Below are 16,370 nucleotides of genomic sequence, written 5' to 3' on the forward strand. Positions count from 1 at the left end.
GATGCTCTTGTTCCAGAGATCAAAGAAATTTGTATTTAAAAACAAGTACTTAGATTCTAAAACACAGGGTTTCAAGTAAAGGATTATTCATGACATACCACAGGAAATACTAGCAGAATAGGACATCTCAATGTATAGATAATCTCAAGATACAGCCTATTTGCTTATGCTGATTCTCTGTTTATTTGTTTTTATTTAAACAGTTTACAAAAAAAAAAAAAAGAGCAGATAATATAAAACTGCATTCCCTATTGGTGGCATTATTTTCTTCCACTGCATTTCCTATTGTTTTGATGTCAAAAGCAGTGATTAAACAGAGGGCTGGGCTTACTCTCATTTGAAGTCAGCTCTGTGCATGACCTCGCTAAGGTCAGGCTTTGACGAGAGGTGGCAAGTGTACAGCAAAACCAGATGAATTTCAGCTATAAAATTCCCCTTTCAACTCAAGCATTACGCCATGAAACAGCAATATATTTTTAATTAGACTGTTAGTTTTTTTTTTTTTCTTCACTTTTCCAGGAGAATTCAATAATTAGATACAGTTACTATTCTAATAACTTCTGGAGAAACATTATAATGCGTAATGGCAATAAATTCTTAACAGATTAATTGATGCTTTTTGGAAACCATGTGAGCAGTGAAATACAGATGTTTGAAGAATGGGTCCTCTTATTGGTACCTGCTTGTGTTATGGCTGTATTTCAGCAAGGTTAGGACTCCTGTGTGTAGGTTCTGCAGCACAAAGTCATGTTGATGTGGCCAGGAAAAGGAAGAGATTTTTCTTTTAGCTCGGTTCCTCCTTTCCCCCTTGCTCCCAGAAACTTCTGTTAAGAGCATCACGGCTTGCAGCTCCAGGGGTTAAAAAGCTGAAAGATTGGCTGACTCAATATGAAGGGTTCAAGACACCCCTCTATGAGAATAAATAGGCAAAGTAGGAACTGACAGACTGTAAAGCTTTAGTAGGCTCCACTACTCCCCTCTCTTTGATCTAGAGACTTTCCTTGCAGAGAGCAGGAAGGATGAGGACTTTGGCTCTCCCAGGACAAAATGTTGGTAGAGATGCACGAAATAGAGGAAAGGAGCATGTGAACAGGACAGACCTGGTCCTCTCTCTGCAAGAAAGGAAAACTGTGTTTTCTCTTTGTAATAACCTTCTGCAAGTTACACTACGTAAAACTTCTTGGTGGCTGGTCTGAATTATTCTAATGTAAAGAAAATGTCCAAGGAATGTGTCCAGATAGTAAATGTTTGAAAGCTGCTCTAAATTATCAAATATCAAATGCAGTAAGCAATGGCAGGGTGCCTTAAAACGAAACACAAACTATCAGTAAGTGCATGGTGTATAATAATTACATTGTATGAGCAATCACTTCTTGGACCTTTATGGAGTAAAAACAAACTGCAATGAAAAGCGAAACGTAAAGGAAACAAAAGGTTATTGTGCCTATTACCTATTATATGGAGTGGAGAAGGTTGCTAAAACAACATCTCGGCCATTGAAATGGATAACATCTGTAACTGCCTGCAGTATATTGAAATAGAAGTGCGAATCGCCAGGAACTGAGCAGTTCAAACGAGCCTTGAGAAAGGAAGTCCACTGTTTTTCCAGCACTCTCTGAGATCCTCCCATGTCATTTTTGCAAACCTGAGCCACCCTTGGGAAAACTACCTGGAAAGAGTAGAGCAAAAATAATTTAGAAAATGAAATGTTTGTTTGAACTTGAAGACTCTACAGGAATTTTGCTTTTAAAACATTTGAAACAACACAGCAAGGTGCTTAATTTAATCCCATGTTTCCATAATCTGTGACAAATAAGAAACAGAAAAAAATCAGCTTTGGAACAGTGTGCTATAAAAGATAAGGCTGTGGCATTTAATATACAGTCATAAATCCTTCAGGAGATCTGTTCTCAAACCATATAAAACTCATTTCCATACAGACTGCTTAGCTTTCTATTTCCCCAAACAAAAGCACATTTTATATTCACAATCCCTGCAACCCACGCCGCCTGCTCTGACTCTTGTATTTTCAGCACTTAAAGACTATGCAAATCTTGGTGGGCTTTTATTCCTGCCCTCCACCTTTGTGACCTTGGTCAGCTTTTCTGACTGCTTAGTCAGAACGCTATTGTGAAATTCACAAAAATGCAGAAAGTGTTTAATTATTCTTTGAAGGATGGCAGAGCACAAAATTCCTACCCCTCTTTACTCCAATTCAGTTTTCCTAAAGAAAAATATCTCCTTGCTTTAGAAGCCATTTTTAACATCTGCCTAGTATGCTGAACTAAAAACATTTGCCTTGTGCTTTTTATGATTAGGAAAAGAGATTCCGGCATATGTTGCCACCATCAGAAACCACCCTGTATCCTTTCAAGACAGTGCAATGTTTCACTCCAACCCACCTTTTGGCTTAAGCAATAAGAATCTTCTCAAAATGATGACCTTGTCATCGTGATTTATGGTTCTCATTTCAAGGTCACTCCTAAAAGCACTGGTCGAAGAATAGCATATGTTTTTCTCCTCCCGAATGTCACTAAGTCATCTGAGGCAATGTTTTTGCCCTTACCTTTCCCATGCTGTTGTACTCCACTGCTATTTCCCGGAAGAAGAAGTAAATATAATTGCCGTAGTCCACTGCCTGGACAAAGTATGGTTCTGGAAAAAAGAGAAGACATCCTATCTGTGCACTGTGCATGGCATACAGCATGCAAACACACTATGGGTGCAAAGGAAAGCCAAATTCCTTTGCACTAAACATCAACAATTACATGCCCATGTGAGGCAAGCTCGCTCAGTTGCCAGAAGTGGCAGCGGCACCACCACAGAGGAGCCACTGCTTGAGACACGCAGCACAGCTGGGGGCCAGCCTGGGGAAAGTCCCTGCAAGACAGCGAGGTGTTAGCCGCTGCTGTGTCTGCCCTGCACGGTGTACAAGGAAAGGTAGAGAGGCAATATGTAATGGCATGCCTGAGGGCTCCAAACAGCGCTCTTTATGGCCTGCAGGCTGTGTGTGGAGGGATTAACAAGCCCCGTAACTGTTTCTGCCCATACATGTCTGCAGCAACAAGCAAAGCGGGACAGCTAAAGTCAACACCTGGCAAAACATTTCTGCATGCAGCAAAAGCCTTCAAACTTAAGTTTTGCTCACTATTAAAATCACTCCAAATGTTAACTATTCATAACGCCTACGTGAAGCAAAACAGCAGTGCTCTTAACAATGAGGGCATTTAGAACACGCACTGCTTAATTCAATGGCAGCTGCACGGTACCTAGGAACTAGAAAAGGAAGCCTTTGTGCAATATTCCCATAATTTTATTTTTCATTGATGAATCTTAATGCTTCAGGACAACTTTTCTGTCCTTCATGAAGCCCTTGCTTGTACCTAACACGCTCCCAAGGAAGGGTTTACTTCAAACAGAGCCTGAGTACATGAAGTACAGTGAGCCCTGCAAATTCCAGTCTTCACATCCAACAGCTGTAAATTGATGATTTCAGCGTGGAATGCTCTCTGGAATATATTCTGGTCTACTATGCTCACAGTTTCTGCCAAGACCAGTAACTTGGAGTTGATAGAAGAGGAAAAGAGATAAATAGATCAGCGTAAGTAAAGAGATGCAATTTAGTTCCTTCTTTTTGTCAGAAACCATGGCTGAAATGAAATGACAGAGAGGTCTGTCAGGAATCCAGGATTGTCATCAGAGATGTGGCTTTCTCTTTTTGTTGTTGTTGTTTTTTGTTTATCTACCTTTCAACCACTTTGAGTCATGTTTCACTGTCCGCAGAGTTGGGCTGTCTCCAAGGCTCCGGTATATGACTGCATCTATCGCAAGGAAGTCGGTCACTGTGGCAGAATACAGCTTTCCGTCTGGGGAGGAAGGAAAGAAGAAACAAGGTGGGAAGTGATAGGAAAAATGTAATTACTTTTGCTTATGAATCAAATGAGAAACTCCTTCAGGAACACTGAAGTGAAAAAATCCAACAAGGTAAATAGAACCGAACATCAATTTTTAAAAAGAGGGATGTTGTGGGAGAAGAAACTTTATGAAGTAGTTCTTCACTGGTTTAGCTAAGGCATACTAATCTACCCTATCCAATTTATCTGGAAATGTCTCTAGCTCAATGTTTATAAATTCTGCTTACAAGTATGGAGGTGCCTCAACAGAACTGTTGGTTTTAACCAGGAGGACAAAACAGACAGGTCCTGGGGACTGCCAGCTAATTGACACTTCTTCAAGTTTCTCCCTCTGTGAGTACTTTTGGGCCAAAGGTCACTAGCCAAAAATTAAATAGTGTATAGAGAGCCCAGGTGAAGCAGAGATGCAAAGACATGGAGGAGGATTGCCTATGTTTCTCTTCTAAAACGTGTTTTAGACATTTCACACATAAATTATGCATTCTTCTCCTTTAAACAAGGCTGGAGGACAAGTGATAAGAAACGGCCTACAAAATGGCACCCCAAGGACAACCAAAAGTATCTGGATGTAGAAGCACAAGCTCCGACAATAGTTTAAATTGATACTTGTTGTCAGAACTGTTCGCAGGTCACGATAACTCAGGGCTGTTTTCACTTGTGAGACAGACCTTGGAACCACGGTGGCTGGTAGTATCACAAGCATCATGGCGTGAACCCGGCAGCTTGTCTCTGTTGTGTCTACAAAAAATCAGAACAGCCTTCCTCTAGGTTGACAGAGATTGTCTTGGGCCTTGAAGGCACTGACTGCATATGCAGGACTAAGCAGAGAGCCCCTTGCGATAAAAAGTTCCCCTTACTGTACCTAAAGACAATGTTTAATTTCAGCTCAGGGTTTAAAAATCATAACTGCTTTTTTACTAGCAGGACTGTACTCTTCGCTCTGAACCCTGCAATTCCAATCATCATTTGGCTACTTAGAAATGGCTTTTTTTTTTCCTTAGCAAAACCAGAAAAAAATAATTGCAAATAAAAGCAGATACTAAAAACAATTTAAAATAGAATAAAAAGCTGAATTGTTTAGCTATGGATGTCTGAACGCATGTTAATACAATCACACATTTATTTTCTTTCCTGCCAAGTTCCTGAAGACCATGTGACTAATTACAATTCACACATACCATCTAAAATAGCTACAAGCTGCAAGAAGAGCCATATTCTTGTAAATGCACCCAGCAGACTAAAATATGCTGGATTAGTGCCCTGAACTGCTCTGAAACTGCTTTTTGCTGCACTCTGAAACGTTATCATGGGGATCGATATGTATGCCATATCAAACAGTGATTTTAGCAGATATATTCTGTAAGGATTTCACAGAATCACAGAATCACAGAATTGAAGGGGTTGGAAGGGACCTCGAAAGATCATCGGGTCCAACCCCCCTGCCAAAGCAGGTTCCTTACAGCAGGTTGCCCAGGTAGGCATCCAGACAGGTCTTGAAAATCTCCAGAGAAGGAAACTCATCAACCTCCCTGGGCAGCCTGTTCCAGCGCTCCATCACCCTCACCGTGAAGAAGTTCTTTTGCATGTTGGTGCAGAACTTCCTGTGTTCTATCTTGTGGCTATTACCCCTTGTCCTGTCCCCACAAACCACTGAAAAGGGGTTGGCCAAATCCCTCTGTCTCCCACACCTCAGGTATTTATACACATTGATGAGATCCCCTCTCAGTCTTCTTTTCTCCAGGCTGAACAGACCCAGGTCTCTCAGCCTTTCCTCACAGGGAAGATGCTCCAGGCCCCATATCATCTTTGTGGCCCTCTGTTGGATTCTTTCCAGGAGATCCCTGTCTTTTTTGTACCGGGGAGCCCAGAACTGGACACAGTACTCCAGGGGAGGCCTGACCAGGGCAGAGTAAAGGGGGAGGATCACCTCCCTCGACCTGCTGGCCACGCTCCTTTTAATGCACACCAGGATCCCACTGGCCCTCTTGGCCACGAGGGCACACTGCTGGCTCATGGTCAACCTGTCATCCACCAGGACCCCCAGGTCCTTCTCCTCAGAGCTCCTTTCCAGCAAGTTGTCCCCCAGCTTGTACTGATATGTCCGGTTGTTCCTTCCCAGGTGCAGGACTCTACACTTGTTCTTATTAAACCTCATTTGGTTTCTTCCTGTCCATCTTTCCAGCCTGTCCAGGTCTCACTGAATGGCACCACAGCCTTCTGGCATGTCAGCCACTCCTCCCAGCTTTGTGTCATCGACATACTTGCTGAAGGCAGACACTATTCCCTCATCGAGGTCGTCAATGAAGATGTTAAACAAGACCGGACCCAGCACCGACCCCTAAATTTATTTGAACAGTATAATTTTTACTCTGAAGTAAAAGAGTAAAGAGATAGAATTATGATTTCTATAAATTTATTTTAATTTTCAAATAATGTGAGGACTTCTTCAGTGACAGAGTGGTACTCTTTTTACCTAACTTCAGTTGCATGTAGGTAAATGTCTAGGTTAAGTTGCCCTTAAATGCTTTCTCTGGCCAGTGTGGTGAACAAGGCATGTCAGACAGGTGACTCAGACTGCCCTAAGGATAGGAATTGTGGAATTAACCTTGGGATGTATCTTTTTCTGAAGGTGTGTTTCTGTATTTGTGGTTTATGAATTACCTGCTACAGAGAATTTCTACTTTATGATCTTTTAACTAGAATTAAGAAATTACATAGTAACACCATCATCACGACCATTATTATTTTGAAACAAAAGGAACCATTGATATACACTACAGGAAACAAAAATATTTTTTGCAACTTGTTATGAAATCTCTCCTTCGTAAAGCAGATCATGCCAGCTCAAACACAGTAGTGGCTAATACAGTACTTTGGCCACAGACGTGGTCTTTACTTAAGAATAGCTGCAATACATACAAACTCCTACACCCTCAGAGGAATTGCTAAAATATTTCCACATACGAACCAAGTCACTGCTTTCAGCACACCTATTGAAGAGGATTGATGTTATCATGGGTGGCTTTTGTATTACCTTTGCCACCCATTTTACAGCCAAATTAATAAAAGATTGGTAGGGTTCACTCTAAAAGAACTTCAATTAAGAAACAGTTTAATCTGGAATTCATGAAGAGAGATACTGAGATACCATTTCACAATCAACAGCTCAAACTAACCCCATTAATAAGCATTCCCTATTTTACCTACTCTAGTAGAAATCAGAATTAACTGTATTCTGCTGCATGCAGCATAAATCATCATTAACCAACAGGTTTCTCTCCTTTGGCTAGTAAGCTGGTAATGGAACATCATGATGTTTTCTGCTTTAAAATAAAATCACCTTCCCTTCCTGTTTTAGATCTAGGAAAGGTGGTATCAGAGCACATTCTTTTTCTTTTATTATGAATGCCAACTTAAGTTTAGAGTTGTTAAAGAGCATATCCTGCCTCCTTCTCCTCAAAGTTCATACAAGCCTTGTCCTTGTCCTTTGTAGAAGCAGGATACTGCCAGAAATGGTGCCTCACACAGGTCTGGCATGATACTATCGCAAATCCAGGAAATACTGAAATATTGAGCCAGGAAACTGAGGCTCCGAGCAAAGTTGTTTGTGGTAGTGAAACTAATCCTAGAGAAGGCAAGGCTTCCTGTGCAAGTGATTTCCTAATGGCCCCTATTTTTAGTCATTATTCACTCCCTTTGCCACTTTTTAGATTTTGGCATTCTGGACTCAAGAGACACAGTACCGTGGCCAAGTCTGCGCTACAGGCAGGAAAGCAAAAGAGTTTTTTTCAGTTATTCTTCTTTACCTGCAAACAACGCAACGTTGGCATGCTTTGCATCGTAGGGGCACCTGGCCATTCCACTGAACTCATCTCCCAGGAACTCTAGTGTATCCATCTGAAAAACAAAAGGGAGCTCCTCAGATATAGAAAATAAACCTCTTACCCAAGACCAGGATTATGGCAGCATTTCTTCATTTCTGGGCAGGGAGGAAAGTTTTTTATACAACTGTGCTCCTGGCTATGAATGAAGAACGTGACAAAAATCACAGTGTTAAATAAAATCAGGCTGAAAAAAGTGCGTCCAGTAAGTCAGGCATTCTTTCAGAGCTAATCACTCCTACTTTTTACATACATTTTACAAAAGTCTTCAGTCAATATTTTATCTGTACACAAGCTTCCTGTTGAACTGCAGCAGGCTATGTGGTCTGTGGTTCTGGCACGGGCTCAAAATTTATCCTGAGCAGTGATCCAACAGAAGCACTCTTATACACAGCAAAAGACTGCAAGCCATAGTAGTGAGGAGAAACAACACTAGGACAATTATCCGCGCATGCATTTTTCTCTCCAAAGTCCGGAGATCCTTCTGCTCTAGTCACAACAGTGGTGCTCTCTTCCTTGATTTACATACTCAGAAGGATGCTCTCCAAGTGTTACTGCATCAGTTGAGTCTGTGTCACGGAGAAATCCTCTTACCATCAGGCAAGAATTAATCTGTGCAGAAGTCTGAGGCTTAAGTGTAACTCCTGGGAGACAAATTCACCCCAGGCACCGATAATTATACAAATACACAGATCAACTTTGCAGTAAGTTCAAGAGGGTTTAGCAGGCTATCTGGAAAAGGTACAGCTCTTACCTGTTTAAGATTCTTATACTGCAGTATTTTGGGAATAAGCATCTCCCTAGCATACTCAAGTAATTGGAGGAGCTCACGCTATGAAAACCACATACAGTACAGATTCACAAAGCATGAAAAACAACCCATCTGGCACCATCACCTACTCCCACCAACTTCTAGGTTGTACGTTACAGCACCTAAGTCCTCCAGTGGGGATGATCTGTCAGCATTTGTTTTCTGTCATGTGTCTTTTCCGTCAAAACCCACTGTGAAGGGAATTAGCTGCACTTATTTGAGGATAGAAAATTATTTCAGTTAGTAATGGGGGGAAATGAGCTGCAGTCCCAAGCAACTCTCCCTGTACTGATCTCAGCACTGCAGACTGCTCTGCACTTCCACTCTGCAGTGAGGAGGGACAGCCCTGCTTTCTGTTTGGCACCTCTTTAGTGCTCTCTTTCTGTAATTCAGAAATTTACAGAGGAAAGGTCAAGGGAGGTGTCGGGGTGACCTGCTCTGACTCCTAGAAGCATTACTGCCTGGGCAGCAGCAGCTTAGCAACAGGTGAGGCCATGCATCAGGGGAATGAGATGCCTGCAGCAATGGTTAGGAGGGCCATTTATAACCCCCACAACCAGATGCCAAGGAGATCTGCAGTTGTATTAAAAGACAGCTTTCCAACAAAGGTGGCTGTTAGAGATTTGTTAGCTGCATTAATGGCATGGAGCATGAAGCAATAACAAAACAGTGCTGTAGTACTGAATACTGCACTCAAGCCAGGAAGCCTCGCTGCACACTAGGAGTGGGATGAAAGGAGAGGAAGAAGAGGAGAGATGGCTGTTACAAGAACACCAGCCATCTGTATCAAATGGTTACCATGATGCAAGCTCGTATGTGAATAAATCTGCTTCTTCCTCCAAAGACTAAAAGAAAAGACTGTGATGAACTCCTCTAATATGTTTCCTAGACTATGGCCATTATAATGGCTAAACAAGGTAAATCAGCAGTGCAGAAAAAGCAAGGAAGAGCAGCAGTCACAGTGAATACCACTCTGGAAGCTGTTTTCCTCAATGTTAATGTCTTTATGTTGTTTCTTAATCTGACAACACTGAAGAGAATGAGAATTGAGCCATGATTTCATTAGAAGCAGCATCGTTGAAGCTAAATTTTCTTTTTCTCGAAGGATAAGAAATGACCTGTGAGACATAGCAGTGCCTGAAAAAACAAAGTCTAGATATCAAGGCCTAACTGAACTAATTTCACAGCTACTCCAAAGATGTCCACTGATGGGGGTTGTATCACATTATATTGCTGCATGGCTGAGAAAATGGGAAATATTTGAATAGATGGACCCTTCCAATATGAAGATGATGGAGACACACTATGTCAAAAGAAGAAACTGGGGTCATTGAATGAATGTCCAATATCCACAACCGCCCTGCTGTTGTGTCTTTACCTGTGGAGATTTGCTGTCAGGCACTGCTACAGTATGTAACACTGCAGAATCTTTACAACTTCTGTATCTGTGAGGTTCCCAATACTAATCTTCCCAGGTTATAGGGCACTGACTCCTTAAGTGTCTTCAGAACTGGCTCTGGGATGGAAAACAGGACCACAGGGACATATAAAGCATGTTACCCCAGAGATAATGCTCAACATCAGCCTGTGTTGATCTGGGTGTCAGTGGCAAGCTTAGGAACTTTTTAATGAGTCACTGCATCTGGAAGCAGGAATCTGAAGGTCTTTGCACTTATGGGGGGCAATGCAAAGTGGCAATAAACTCTGATGTGTGGGAGCTGCAAAGAAGCAGGTAACCGATCCAAGCAGTCCTCAGAAATCTAATCAACATTGAGCTCTGTAGCATTGAAACAAATCAGAATAAATGCTACAGGGTTGAAAGAGGAACTGCTGAATGACACACATCATGCTGTTGCCAGCATAGTCACAATAAATCCAACAGAAAGAAAGGTCATAAATCCCACAAACAGATCACATACCTTGTAGTTCCTGCAAGAAGGGTTGAATGCATTTGTTCCACAGATAAACAATGTATCCTCATTTCTTTTTAGGAGAACCTTAATAAAATTATGACATTCATCCTGAAGAAAAAATAATAAAAAAATATTTAAACTACTGTATTTTGGTTGTCTGGTTTTATTTTGTTGGTATGATCTTTCATCGTCAGGTCTAAAATGAAATTGGCTGGTAGTCACTGTGATATTCTGGGCTTTATTTCAGCTGTGTTTAATTGACAATGAGCAAGATGCAATTGATTTCCATTCTAGTGAAAATGGTTACACAGAACTGAGGCTATGATATTCATATTATAGTTCAGATTCTGCTATTGTTCACTTAGCATAATTTTGTTTGAACACTGTTGCCTTCCTCAAGAGTGAAAATCTAATCTTCTCATCTATGTTGCTGTAAGACAACACCATCATCAATGCAATGTACTGGTATAAAGCAGCTTTAACTAGAAGAGGAAGCAGGTATAAAGAATCAGAGTCTTCATCTAATTCTGACTCGACATGTGTTAGTCATAAGCTACACTAAGGGAAGACTGGTGTGAGAAACAGTGCTTCTATATCTGTACACAGTCATGCTTCCACAACTTCTCAGTAAACTTGTACAGGAGCATGGACAGCAGCATTTAGCTTTTGAGGCAATGTTAAGCAAAATCAGGACATTTGGCATTATATTCAAAATCTCCAGTGCTCTAAGCATTTCAGGATGTTGCTGTGGCTCCTGTCGTAATGTTTTATCACATTAAAAGTAAAGTATTTTTGCAAATTAAAGCCTTCAGTAGGCTGATGGAAAAAGCAATTACAAGCAGAGAAGTGAATAGCATGATCCATTCCACATCACAGACAGCAGGCTAAGATAGTAGTGAAGCAGCTAAACTAAAGTGGCAGATGCAGAAGAAATGAAAATTGCCTACCTTATGTTTTCCCTTCATTCTGCATGTGTCTACATCAGCTTGTCTAGATTTCCATGTCAATTTCTGCAAGGATCAAGAAAGAAATCAATTAGAGCCCAGAGGTTGTTGCATTTGATTTCAGAAGTACAAGTCCCCTAGGGGAGACTTACTGTTGAACATATATTTGTTGAAAGCTTTCCACACCTTTTCTCCATGATTAATTCACCGTAACAATGAAAGATCAGTGATGTGGAGCATTCACTTAATTTTGTGTCGCTGCCTATTCATTAGACCAGAAATCTGTCCCATTTTTTTCTGAAAGCCTAAAACTATTGGATTCAACACCAGGCTAACATTTGAAAATATGAGCACCTTCCTAAAAGTACTAGATGCTCTCTTCTTCTAATTTGTAATAATAACAAATTGCAAATCAGAATAAACATTTATGGACTATATATTGTGACTGGAACCTAAAAGGAGTATGTATTTTGGAAGCCAATGTTTTAGATTAGCAAAGAGACTGCAATTCTGCTAATTCTTATCACTTCAAGTTAACCAACTGGCTCAGAGAGTGCTCAACCTATCATGATAGTGCTGATTTTATCCACTAATATTCTTCCTCTGGAACACTTACAGGTAAATCCCAGCCTTAATTTATTATTTTATTTATTTGTTTGTTTGTTTGTTTGTTTACTTATTTATTTTATGGTGAGTTCCAGAAAATGTTACACATGGTAGGCTGATTAATTATAATCAAACTTTATTTAAGAACGCGTGGCCTAAGATAGTAGTAACACCTTAGACACTCTAACCATGACTTTCCTCCTGACAGTGTTTCCCATTAGTAAACTGATGCACTATCCATTTGCTTAAGGACCTCAAACTGAAAGAATAAGCATGGATGTAGCAACATTGCTTTCATTTTCACGACAAGCCTGTGACCTCACTTTTTTGAAGAGCAGCAAGGCATAAACTCATCTTCAGCATCTTTCATAGCTATAATGAAACACTATTTCCTCCTACAGCAGATTCCACCCAATGGTCAAATTGATATGGTCGTCTGCTGGACCAAGGCTGTTTGCCACATGTTACATAAAGTGAGTGCAATGTAAAGGAGCTGAAGGGAGATTATTTCTAGCATGTTTATGTTAATATGCAATGTGGTAATGCAGACAAAGCTCTTTCTTAATTTGAATGTAACTTCCCATGGAGATAATGTGAATACATCTACAAAGTGATGCTATAATAAGATTTTATTTAGTGAGTACTTGCATGAGTGAATTTGTGTGCATGAAAATATGTAAATAGCACTTGCTTTTTATGATGAAAGTTTCAGTATACTTAATTGGGATAGTATAGCCATTATAGAAAGCTGCTGAATATAAATGAATATGTTTGACGTATGTTCCATCAGGGACTGCGCCGTACTTCAGTATGGATAGCTTATCAGCCCAGATAAAACACTTATCAGAAATTCACAGAGGACATGATTGCTATTCTAGCTTTCCCCAAATATGATTAGCAATGCCATCTTACTTGCTTATTACAGTTTTTATAGCAGCGCTGGCAAGTTGTTTGAAACAATGTTATCTTCCTATTTATTTGAAGCTCGTTCTAGTGTCCTTGGTTCCTGGAAGATGATAAAAGCTACTTACTTTGCTAAAATAAATTTCTTCTGTATGTGATGCGTCCATATCAACAGTATAAATATGGTCCCTGTAAACAAAGGCAAATGAATCCAAAGTCAAATGAAGTAGTCAAACCATTAATTTATTATGAGGAGAATTATCTATCATGAGGTAATCCATAATCCATACCAAAAAAGGATCACAGGTCTCACCAGGAAACATTACCAACAGCATTGCATGCTCCTCCCAGAAAAGCACTTCCATATATAAACTATCTTCCTTTCCATTATGAAAAAAAGGAAGAAAAAAAAAAGGAAAATTCTACAAAATTTCAAAGCAGTATTATTTCTTAAAAGGGATTGTTTCAACAAATAATATTTTGCAAAGGAGATGAGCCCTATATATTTTCTAATCCATAGGACTTAGAGCAGATGCCACGGTCTAGCATGCAGATGCTTTTATGTATCTGAAATCAGCTGCAATAGTCTGTGACAGCTTTTGCCAGCATCCTGGGCTAGCAGTCACTGTGTCATATTTAGCCATTCAGGGTTAAAAAGAGGTTAATGCTTTTTTCTTTCCTTCTTTCCTTCTTTCTAATTATGTGTCTAACCTCAGCTGTGATTATTTGATTGACAATATGGTAGGCAAAAGGCTGACAGCCATGAAACTCTTCCTAGGAATCATTCTTCTCTTCACACACTGATGGCCAAACTAAACTGTAAAATATTCCTCTGCAAAAAGTTCACATTTCTAAGCTTGCATTTGTTTTTCTGTCTTCCTGAGAGCCCGACTCTCTCTACAATTAGCTGCCAATCTCTCTTTGGAAAGAGTACATAGACTCAGCTACTCAGGCAAAGAGGCATTTTTAAATATTCTTTTCTGCACAAACTGAGAACAAGGACATTTCTGAACCTAAAATCTGAAAAAAAAAATATGTTACAACATTGTAGTAACAGCCACACCAAATTGGGAACGAAGAGAAAAAATATTGAGTATCTCATTTCTCCTTGAAATAACACTAACTTTTTTTTCAAAATGTGGGAAGCTGTGCAACTGGAGAATGATCCAGGGCATTAGAGGGGTCTACACAGGCGTCTGCTGAAAGTAAGATATAGACTACAGACTGCTTCCATTTTAGAAATTTCTGCTGTTAAGACTAGCTTCACTTTATTGAGTTTGGGGGAAACAGTGCTCTCTCTCAAATAAAGCAAACACAAAACATTATCTAAACAAGAATTAGCAACACTTCTCTCACGCGGAGAAAAGAGGCAGCATTGTTACATGGAACTGGCTTTTTAAAACCTACTGTCTGCTACAGCACTTGAGGCTATTTACTTTTTAAGACACCAAACTGAGGAGTTGTTTTTTTTTTCTCCTCCAGACTCTGTAAAACCAGAACTGTCATTTTCTCTCAAGATTGGTTTAATGCCTCAGTTTATTATTGGCCTGACTTTACTGGCAGAGCAGTGGTCAGGGTTGGTGCTGGGCTCAGATTACCAGTTAGTGTTGTATCAGTTTTATAGACTACTGCACGATTCCATTTTTATGTACATTGCTCTTTGTTGCTGTTACTCCTACTATATAAAAGTGGGAACAAAGTCTCTTGAATTGCAAATTAGGTGCTGCTGGATCTCTAAAAATGTTCTTCCAGCACAGCTCTTGATTTTAATTATCAGTCTTAATTTACAGCAGTTAAGATTTTTTCTTTATAAACAAGACAATTAAAAGTACAGTGATGTTATTCAGAAAGAGGCTTGAGTTGCTTAGTTCCGTCCTCAGTAAAACATCTTTCAGGGGGCTCTCTTTCTGGTTTAAGGAATAGATCAAAGAAAATTCAGACTCTGAGTTACGGGATCATCTAAAAGAGGGTTAGTATCAGGCAAATTACATATCCTTTTCTCATTCTGCATTTGAAACAAAGTTGCTGACAATGACAGTAGAGAGGGAGAGAGCTGTCAGATCATGGGGAAGGTTCTCCAGCCACAGACAATACCAGATTGTCCTTGCCCTCCTTTTCCCACTGCTGCCCAACTCCTACTATCTACTAGCTGTGGTATGTGTACAGCTCGCTGCTAATTAAGTTATTCTAACACAAATTGACTTAATCCTAGAGCTTCCGTTTTTCCCACCTCCAGTCAGCAGAACCGAGTTTTGTTGCCATGGCATAATCTTGTGGAGGAAGGGAATTTAAATCATGCCACCGGCTGTGCATGACCCCTGGCCACTCGGTGCAGCGTCTGGAAATGTGTAACGGCAAGTGAAGAGGGAGCCATCCCAATGCTTCACAGGCTCAATAAACTGTTTTGTACGCACACATGAAGGGTGACAGATAATGTGGACAAAAGCAGCCACCACAGAAGACAGTGGGAGGAGGAGGCATGGCAAACTTAGAAAAGGGTGTGTGTGTGTGTGTGTGTGAGTGTGAGAGAGACAGCGAGATGGTACCCTTCCCATGAGAAAAAAGAAAACAGCTGCTCCTTAAACACTGTACCTCAGACACCCTAGATGCAAAGCAACATGGTTTCATGGGTTTTGGTTGAGTTATGCTAATTTATCTCTGCCTGATAACATGAAAGCCTTTCCAAAGTGACACAGAATTACATCTGACAGTACTCAATACAGAAATCACACACACTCTATGACAAAAGATATGATGGACAGACAGAAATTATGTTCTGTGCCAGTCACTCAGTAACAAAGTGCCAGCAGTTCTGAAACCTGAGTTCGTCCTCTCCTCCTGGAGGAGACTATCTGCAGAGTAAACACTGGATTTTCTAAAACAAGCAAATAAACAAAGTAAAACCCAAGACCGGCAACACCAAAACAAAACTGTCAATGTTTAATCATTTGTTTTGATTGCTTTTCTGCTAATGGTACAAATGTAAATTTAGCACTGCCATACTGAAAGCATGAAAGCAACACCTGATATGATGGCTAAGGGATTTATGTTAGCTGCAGTTTGCAATGAATCTTGCTACAAAACTGTTTAAGAAACACCTTCAATTGTGTACACATTTACTTCAGTCTCTAGATGTATTACTGCCTCTGAAACAAAAGCAGTATTGTAAACTTTCATTCACACTAATTACCAAAGGATGACTAATTCCCTGAAGTTTATTACTTAAAAATGACCTTTGAATTTTAACTTACATCATACAGGTTTCTCAGCCCAGTAGGAGTTTTATTCAGTAACATGTGGAAGGGGAAAAGAATATGTCAAAGAGTTTCTCAGTTACCAGAGGAAAAAAAATGTAAGAAGATTTTTTCTGCTTGTGTAAATACAAAACAGACTAAGGC

General features: G+C 40.2%; 1 protein-coding gene across 9 annotated transcripts in view; it reads right to left on the reverse strand.

Annotated features, from left to right (window-relative positions):
• The window catches only part of SEMA6A (semaphorin 6A), a 119,965-nt gene that overhangs the window by 45,356 nt on the left and 58,239 nt on the right, over window positions 1-16,370 (reverse strand). For all 9 annotated transcript variants that reach the window (XM_083818207.1, XM_083818209.1, XM_083818208.1 and 6 more), the window contains 7 exons: window positions 13,101-13,161; window positions 11,467-11,529; window positions 10,526-10,627; window positions 7,721-7,811; window positions 3,747-3,866; window positions 2,567-2,655; window positions 1,452-1,669 (listed from right to left, as the gene is read on the reverse strand). In XM_083818207.1, coding sequence (XP_083674333.1) covers window positions 1,452-1,669; window positions 2,567-2,655; window positions 3,747-3,866; window positions 7,721-7,811; window positions 10,526-10,627; window positions 11,467-11,529; window positions 13,101-13,161 — 744 coding nt within the window. The remainder of the gene's footprint in view (window positions 1-1,451; window positions 1,670-2,566; window positions 2,656-3,746; window positions 3,867-7,720; window positions 7,812-10,525; window positions 10,628-11,466; window positions 11,530-13,100; window positions 13,162-16,370) is intronic.

This window comes from Anser anser (genome assembly GCF_964211835.1).
Source record: "Anser anser genome assembly, chromosome: Z".
Classification (NCBI taxonomy): domain Eukaryota; kingdom Metazoa; phylum Chordata; class Aves; order Anseriformes; family Anatidae; genus Anser; species Anser anser.